An 8,750-nucleotide genomic window follows, 5' to 3' on the forward strand; every position below is an offset into this window, starting at 1 on the left:
TACTGTTTTTTAACATCTAAGATAACATTTTTAATGCATTCCAAATAATTTTCATCATAAAGTAAAGAATTATTAAACTTCCATAAACCCCTTCCTTTCTTAAAATCATTAAAAGCAATAGACAGTGATATTATGGAGTGATCTGATCTGTAGCTAGATTCTATAGTGCATTTTTCTAACCCTGACAAGAGTGACTCAGATATTAAAAAGAAATCTAAACGACTTTGTTTCAATGGAGTTTTTCTTCTCCAAGAGTATCTACGAACATTTTCGTGTAATTGTCGAAAAGGGTCAATATAAGAAAAATTTTCTATTATTTCCAAATTATTGTCTCTTGCCTTTGGATTATTAATCGATTTATAATTGTAATAATCTAAGTCAGGGTTTAAAACTAGATTAAAATCACCACATCAGATAATATGACTACAATGCATATCATCAATGTGATTTTGAATGCTTTCATAGAAGAGTGATGTGTCATTATTAGGACCATAAATAGTGCATAACAATACTTCATGGCCCTCTATACATGTTTTAAGTAAAAAATAGTTTCCATCAACATCACCCTTTTCTGCAATAGGTTTAAAATCAAAGTTATTATTAATAAGAATTGCGACTCCTCTGGAGTTTGTAGTATATGAACTAAAAAAGCACTGGTATCCCCACAAATTTCTTACTTCATTTTCTATATCACAGGAAAAGTGTGTATCTTGCAAGCAATAAATATTATATTTCAACGATCTTAAATAATTAAAAACATCCTTGCGTTTTGCAATATCGCCTAAACCTTGGCAATTTACGGATATAATTTTAACCATTTGGTATAATAATTGTGCAAAAACGGTTAGATACCCAACGGAACGATGGAGATGAACTCATGATTTAAATATGTAGAGATACAGAAAAGAAAAGAAGATAGAGCAAAGAAGAGAACAACAGTAAAATAAATCAGATAATGATTTTCAACAGTAAAAAAAAGTTCCACGAAAATACAAGTTGACTACCGTGATATAGTGAGTCACTGTTTGGAATGTCAAAAATCAACACATATGACACCGGAAATACATTTTACAGTATTAAAATCAGTTGAGGTACGGACGGATATTTTAGTCCCGGAACTTATTTACCTTGTGTGCAATGTCATCAAGAATGTCAAACTTTACTCGTTTTTTCTTCACCTCTGCGTAAACCGATCCATTGAAGTACCATGCCGATGAAACACCCTCACAGTCCAACAGGCGCGCGATCAACTCGCCGTTCTCCTTGGTAACGTCATCGCCTAGTCGAATGTTACCGGGGGCCGCCTTCACTTTTGACCGCTTTCGCATTATATGGGCCTTTTTGTCGTTATTTGTCATTTTCATGAGAATGGGTTTTGGTGCTTTACCCTTGGATCCAGGTATCCTGTGACATGCCACAATGTCACATTCGTTAACCTCTACATCCCCTTTCTCCTTCAATACAGATTTCACGACCTCCATAATATCCTCATCTTCTGTTTCCTGAACACCGTAAATTTTAATATTGTTTTTTCTGCTGTATTGCTCATTATAGTTAGCTTTCACTGTGTCAAAAGTAGCAAGATCGTTCAGCTGATCCATTTCCTTTTTCAGTTCTCTATTGTTTTTGTTAGTTACCTAGAATTCTATTGTAGAAAAAAATTTGATGCAAGTAAATTCATTAAACACATTAAATTCAGCAGAGTCGACTGTGCTCACTTAAAAAAACACAATTTTTATCAAATTTATAAATTATAATTTTTAACATTTATAAATTGATTTAAAATGACACAGTTATCCACAGAGCTCTTCAGCAGGCAAATTAAAACAGAGATAAAAAAAATATATTTTTGCCAATCCTGATTAACTCTGGACTCGGTCTTCGGTTGTCAACAAAGACTCCGTCTCTGATTCTTCGTCACTTCCGCTGAATGGCAGTGAGTTCTCCTTTACGTCCATTTCTGTAATTTTTGGATCCTCGTCATTCAATGGAATTATACTGAGGGTCAGATCCGGATTCACTTTGGATTTCTGCTCTTTTGACTTGTCCGTTAAAAAGCTTCGTGGATCAAAATCATCATAAAATACGGGGCGCACGTCATCAAATTTGCTCGCTTTTTCGGTATTTGGAGTATGTATGACGGAAGCGACGTGTTGAGCTATAAGGTAGAAAACCAATAAAAGAACACTCTCTGTGAACAGTAAATAACAGAACCACATAGGTGTGAGTTTGTCCATGAGAGTCCCAAGTACAATGGGGTTAACCATGGTGCCTGATGATGACGCAATCAGAAACAGTGACGCAACCTTTCCAGTTATAGTAAGAAGTTCCTCCTCTGTCCAAATAAACATGGTGGGGAAAATGATAGACAGCGCAAATCCCGCTAACGTTGCACAAATCCAAACTCCTGCGTCATAACCTTCGTTGGAAGTTAGGAATAATCCGGTGAATGCTACAATCAGTAGGCCGCTGTACATGCATATCATTCGTACCGGAGTTAGAAACCGTACCAGAAATATTCCACAGAAACGACCCCCGCCGAATGCGGCCCAGTAAAACGATGTTGCAAAAGAACCAGCAGATTTAGACCAATCCATTTGTTTGACACAAAACGTTGCAAGGAAACCAGCAAACGTATCCTCTATGGCGCTATAGCACCCCATTATACACATCATGTTTGCTATGGCAATTATTTTGGATTTTAAAGGAAGCACTTTGGGCTGACTTTCTTCGGTTTTTGTCCGTTTTTTAATTTTCTTCTTCGTCTGCTTTATGGATTTTCTGTATAAAACGAAAAAGAAGATGGCTGCCGTGGAGGCCAACAAAGCCGAGAGTAGATAGGCAATGTAAATTCTAGACTTTGGAGGAGGGTGGGGAACCAGTTTAGTAATATACGTGATATTTTTGGTAAATGAGACATTTGTGACGGTATTTACAGTAAAATTCACTCCTGTAGCAGATTTTGTTTCATTTAAGGCAACTGTCACAGTGTCAAAATCTGCTTCCGGTATGTAATAATCCACGGGAGTTTTACTGAGGAAGAAAGTTTTATGTTTCGGAGCCAAGAAAGGAGCGGTTGCCATTGGTGATACAATTCCCCCTAACGCAAAACAAAAATGCAAAGCCTGCATGTAGACTCTTCCCTCTTCGCCCCACGTGTAGACTATTTCGGCATTACAAACTGTAAAAATAAAATTTAAGGTTATGAACCACATTAAGATCTATGTAATGAATCACTACAGTTACATGTGGAATTGATACATGTAATTTGAATTTGATAACAAGGTTTTATTACAAACGGGTCTCTATTCGCATTTATAAATAAAGGTTTTAATCAACTATAGAGGTTAAATGTCGGACTACAGGAGCAAAAGTTCCATGAATTGATTATGTTAGGTCATGAGTCGACTCCGGGCAAGTCAAGGACTTGAAGCTCACATGTAAGATAAATTAACAATTACAGAGCTGAAACAAGCCTTAGTGGAAAAATTTTGAAATCACTGATGCTCTTATAAAAAACTTACTGGCGTCCAGAGCTCCACAGAAAGTTCCTTTGGCGACATGCATGATGACCATGATTTCATACACAAAGCACCATGGAATAATGGCTGCCGTTATGGCGTTACCAAGGACAGCGATGAACAGCAGAAGGAGTTTATTATAGCTGTCAAATAGAACCCCACAGAGTAGGGACCCCGTGAGGTACCCCACAGAATTAGCAGTCATAAATGCGGATCCTTTCTTTATGGTGGTGGAGGTAATGATTTGTAGGTCAAGGAAGGAGGGACCGAATTGTCCAATGATCCATCCCTGTTGGAAAAAGCAGAATTAAGTGAAAGAAATAGAATATTATGTTTGTAACATAAAGACTGTCAAATACAGATACCATGGCAAATTCATTGTTTTAATCAAGTTTTTCTGGTTTAAGTTTTCAGATTTGCAATCTTTGATTATTTTCACCGAGGAATATAGCTTATTTGCGCTCTCTCCCTATGTTCTAATTCTTTTTGTATGCATAGCAGTGGTCTTTCAATTTACTAACTATACTTGAGTATACTAAATAAATTATATATAAAACTTGTTTTAAACGTTTGTTTTAATTAAAGTAATGTAAAAGTGTTTTTCAGTGTAACTTGTAAATTTAAAAGAAAGGAAAACCGGTCACTGCTTACCAGAATCATAAAAGACCAAAGCAATCCGATAGTTAAGATGAATTTTCTTCTAAAATCCAAGTCATTTTTTAGCCTGGTTAAAAACTTTGGTCTCCTTTTCTTCTTTTTTCGTACATCTTCTTCATCATTTTTGCCTTTTCCGAACGGGACTCTTTCATACATCCGCCGGATTCGCTCGATGATTTCAAGGTCAGGGCCATCGTAGGTCAAGCGGAACCTATCTACGGTAGCTAGGTCATTGTCTTCTTCCATTTTGGGAGCATATAAATGCTGCAGCCCTAGAAAAGAAACAGAGGATCTTAATCTAATATTTGAATTTAGTATCTTAGAATACGAGAAATGTTGCAATAAATTATTATCATTATACATATGTACAATGTTCTTATGATTTTTTTTTTGTTATTCTTAGAGCATAAACCAAAATGATCATTTTATCTAAGATGATTATTCTAGTAATTAAACTTATTTAGATAATTCACTAACTTTTGTTATTTATAAGTTAACATTCTTTATCTTAAAAGAACTAGCACTGATCTTTAATTTTTAACTGATAAATTTAAAAAAAAGTTATATAAAAAGCGAAATTACAAACCTGGAATCACACTATCAAACTGAATCATTATGAATTGGTTAAATCCTCAATTATATAATCAATTATCCATTTAGTAATTGGCAAAAATAATTATAAAGCACATATTTTGTATATCATCACTTTTCGACACATGAAGAACAGTACATTGCAAAGTGGCTTGTGTAAAGAAATGAAAATCTAATATAGCTCTAAACGTATATTGTCGAGAATTTTTCAAACTAGCTCTACATAATTAAAATAGATTGCATAACAATAATATAAGTTTGACAATTATTAATGTCTCTATTTTAAGTTTTTCTAATTTATCACATTATTTATGTTGGGACGTGCCCTTGATGTATTATTTACATTGATTAACGTCGATTGCAGTTCAATGACTGGATGTGAACACGTGCCCCAAGGGCCAGACAAGTTGGTGGTCCTTCAGCACTTTGTTATTTCGCTCTCAAAAACTTTCATGAACATCCACCTATTTACATCAACGTAAGGTGTAGTTTCACCGATTTGTTAAACTTATGAAGTTGAACTAATTTTCAGTAAAAAGAAACTTGATGTTTTTTTAAAGATGCAATAAAACTATTTCAAATTTATTTCATAATTTGATATTTTGAAATTTAGATTTAAATCCTTTAATGACTTACATGTATGCTAGATAGAAATATCAGTTATGGCGTATATAATTGTAAACTACATCAATAAATGCATTGCTGAATCATTTTTTGTTTTGTTAATTTTGTATTTCCTTTTTGATTTCATGAAAAAATTCCACTTTCCATGCAATTTCTAAACACAAGTAATCTGAATATGACGAACAGTAAATGAGGTGAAATAAATTGACTCAAAAGAAATTATATTTTCTTACCTTATAATATTACAACCTCGAACAAGTATCCATGTAGTTTCGGTTTATTTCGCCGAGTCTTTTTTATGCCAACACTTTCCAGAAAGTTTGATGATTTGTGCATGTGTGATCGAACGCAAAATCAATCAACCGATTTGTGCAATCCTTTATCTCACTTTCGTACTTTCTTTGTCCTTCTAAAAACCAATTACTTGATGAATTATTTCTGTTACTTTCATGACTAATCATTGCATTTTTCTCAATTAATAAATTTTCTGCTTCGATATTAAAATTAATTTCATTAAAAGATTTTTAAAAAGGTAATAAACAAACTAGATACTTATAATTTCTTCGAAGATCCAGGTTACGCGTGTAACCATTATTATATACATGTATAATTAAAAAATGTGCGACGGAAATTTCCATTTATTTCATTACCTGTATATCATTATTATTTGAAAATAAAACATGTAAAAAAAAAAAATAGTAAGGATATGGAAGCACCTTATTCCTTGTCTTGGAATCTTTTTTAGAGATTAAATATTTTAATTGTTAAAAAAATATGAGATGAATTAGATGAGGGTAGCATAATATCAGTTAAGTAATTTAGAAGCAGCACTCCCCGGGTCGTGTTATATCGTATTTTTCCTTGAAAGTGATCCTACATGTAACATTATGATCCCAGCCCTTTCTCTAAGTTAGATTCCATGCTGTGTACATCATAACTGACAAAGATCTTATATTATTGTTATATGATTATCTCTTGGAATGACTAGTTGACATATGAAGTTCGTTCGGTACAACTGAATCAAGAAATAATTCGCCATTAAGAAATAATATAGGCCTAGAAAGACTTTTTTTTCAAAGACTTAAAACTAATTTTGATAAATTGTAATAATTAATTAATTTTTTTTTTCATATCAGAATAATTCGTTAAAAAATTACGTGAATTGTTAAATCGAATTAAATTTGTAATGACAAATTGACAATTATATGGAATTCAAAAAATATTTTGATTAGTCCTGAATACATGTAGGCTTTCTAGCAGATACACAAACACTCCAGAATATTTCAGTTCTATATTCTAAATGTCATCAACATGTATTTGTGAAACATCGACGCCCCCGTATGACAGTTCATTGCAAAGATTGTCAGCCATAGTTTCTAAATTGCAAGTAGAGGTATGACTTAGGTGAAATTTTATTCAAACAAGGTCAAAAGTCAAAGGGTCAAGGTTGTTGGTACTTAAGAAAAGGTCTTGTCATAGGAAATACACATTTGAGCCCTAGAGTTCCAAATTATGGTCGATTTCAAAAGTAGGTCAAACTCAAAGACCAAAGTGAAAGAGTAACGAGATGTGTTTTTGAAACACTATGCGCCCGGTGGCAACAAAGTTCCAAAAAATATTTTTAGCATATAGGTCACAGTCAGGGTCAGAAGGTCATTGGCCTTGGTGTCATTTGAAAGAGCTTAATTAATGTTGCATGCATACTAAATATGAGGTCTCTGTCACTCATGGTTCAAAAGTTATGGCCAAATTTCGAAAAAGCTATTTTTAGCTTATAGGTCACAGTCAAGGTCACTAGGTCAATGACCTTGGTGTCAATTGAAAGAGCTTAATTAGTGGAGTAAGCATACCAATTATGAAGTCTTTATCTTTCATGGTTCAATAGTTATGGCAAAAGTTCGAAAAAGCTATTTTAGCATATAGGTCACAGTCAAGGTCATAGGGACATTGACCTTGATGGCATTTGATCTTTTCTAGTGGAGTTTGCATACCTAATATGAAGTCTCTATCTCTCATGGTTAAAGTTGACAACAGACAGACAAACAGACAGGACAAAAATAATATACGCCTCGGATCTATCGATCCCGGCGCATAAAAAATTATTAGCACCCATAGAAATGTTTTTATCAAAATAAATAGGCCTATATACCCATGTATTTCAATCTGACTTCTCTAGCATCAGCAAGTTAAAAAAAATGTTCAAGGTTAAAGCCTTTTTTTAAAAAGTGGTCATATCTTTAAAATCAACGTTGAACGGTAAAGTTTTTCAAAAGTGCGTCGAATTCCAAAGTCAAGGTCAAGGGATGAAAAATATTTGTACCTCATGGAAAAAGCTTATCACGAGAACTAGATATAAAATGAAAGGTATCCTTTAGAACCAACCCTCAAAAGCTATGGACAAAATTGAAATTTGGTAAAATGTTGCAAAAGTGGGTTAGCCTTCAAGAGTTGAAAGGTACTTGGACACAGATTTGAAGTTATTATTTTCTCTATAATATTACGACTTGTATATTTTAATAGCATTTCACACAAAAATTAATTAAAAATTCTATTTCATATAAAAGATATTAAAATTTAAAATTTTTTGGCGGGTTTGATTGACACATCCTTGCACTTTCACAAATTAATTTTATTCTTAATCCTTAGGAAAAGTGGCAATCTCGTTTTGTATAAATGAAAAATATTAATACTATAATCCAGAAAATTCAGAGTAGACATGTTCGAAAGCAAAACAGACACACAATATATTGTGTTCGTGCAGTTGTGGTAAGCAGACTGTGACAATTGAACGCACCCGGTGAATTGTAAACATAAACAATAACAGAACACTTGCCCTGTTTACAAAAACTGTTTAAATAACACGAGTGTGCTCGATTTGCTAAACTCTGTACGCAACTCTTAGTTCGGAATGACGATACTTGTGAAGGAGTTTTGCTTTCTAATATTTCTACTCTGAATAAAATTATTTTTCTGGATAAAAGTTTTAATATTTCTCATTAATACACAACAAGATTGCCACTTTTCCTAAGGATTAAGAATAAGGTTAAAATTTGTGAAAAGTGCAAGGATGTGTCAATCAAACCAAAAAATTTGAAGTTTTAATAACTCTTAAATGAAATAAGATTTTTAATTAATTTTTGTGTGAAATGCTATTAAAATATATAAGTCGTAATATTATAGAGAAAATATTGGCTTCACTTAATGTGTCCAAGTACCTTTAAATACATTAATAGTCAAAGAGAGTTATTATCAAAAGAAATAAATTTGTGCAATATAAAAGTTTTAGTTCCAATCTCTAATTTAAAAATATAAGCAAGGTAGAAAATTTTGCGAACAAACAGACAACTAAACAGAGGG

The 8,750-nt window shown here is 33.1% G+C and overlaps 1 protein-coding gene across 1 annotated transcript; it reads right to left on the reverse strand.

Moving 5' to 3' along the window:
* Positions 1-1,857: 1,857 nt before the first annotated feature.
* LOC134241459 (sodium-dependent glucose transporter 1A-like) lies at positions 1,858-4,792 on the reverse strand. Its single transcript, XM_062723498.1, has 4 exons — positions 4,765-4,792; positions 4,173-4,450; positions 3,525-3,810; positions 1,858-3,181 (listed from the first exon to the last, which is right to left on the reverse strand). The coding sequence occupies exons 1-4, from the start codon at positions 4,790-4,792 to the stop codon at positions 1,863-1,865; spliced, it is 1,911 nt and encodes a 636-aa protein (XP_062579482.1). The 3' UTR covers positions 1,858-1,862.
* Between the last annotated feature and the right edge of the window lie 3,958 nt (positions 4,793-8,750).

The sequence above is a fragment of the Saccostrea cucullata genome, unplaced genomic scaffold (assembly GCF_032062105.1).
Source record: "Saccostrea cucullata isolate Sc308-1 unplaced genomic scaffold, CSIRO_AGI_Scuc_v1 ctg2822, whole genome shotgun sequence".
In the NCBI taxonomy this organism is placed as follows: domain Eukaryota; kingdom Metazoa; phylum Mollusca; class Bivalvia; order Ostreida; family Ostreidae; genus Saccostrea; species Saccostrea cuccullata.

Bases quoted from the DNA above. Each gene is read 5' to 3' on its own strand.
- LOC134241459 (XM_062723498.1), bottom strand. From the start codon at position 4,792: ATGATTCAGTTTGATAGTGTGATTCCAG. The intron at 4,451-4,764 runs GTTTGTAATTTC...TTTCTTTTCTAG, and splicing joins GTTTGATAGTGTGATTCCAG to GGCTGCAGCATTTATATGCT. The intron at 3,182-3,524 runs GTAAGTTTTTTA...TTATTTTTACAG, and splicing joins CTGTGGAGCTCTGGACGCCA to TTTGTAATGCCGAAATAGTC.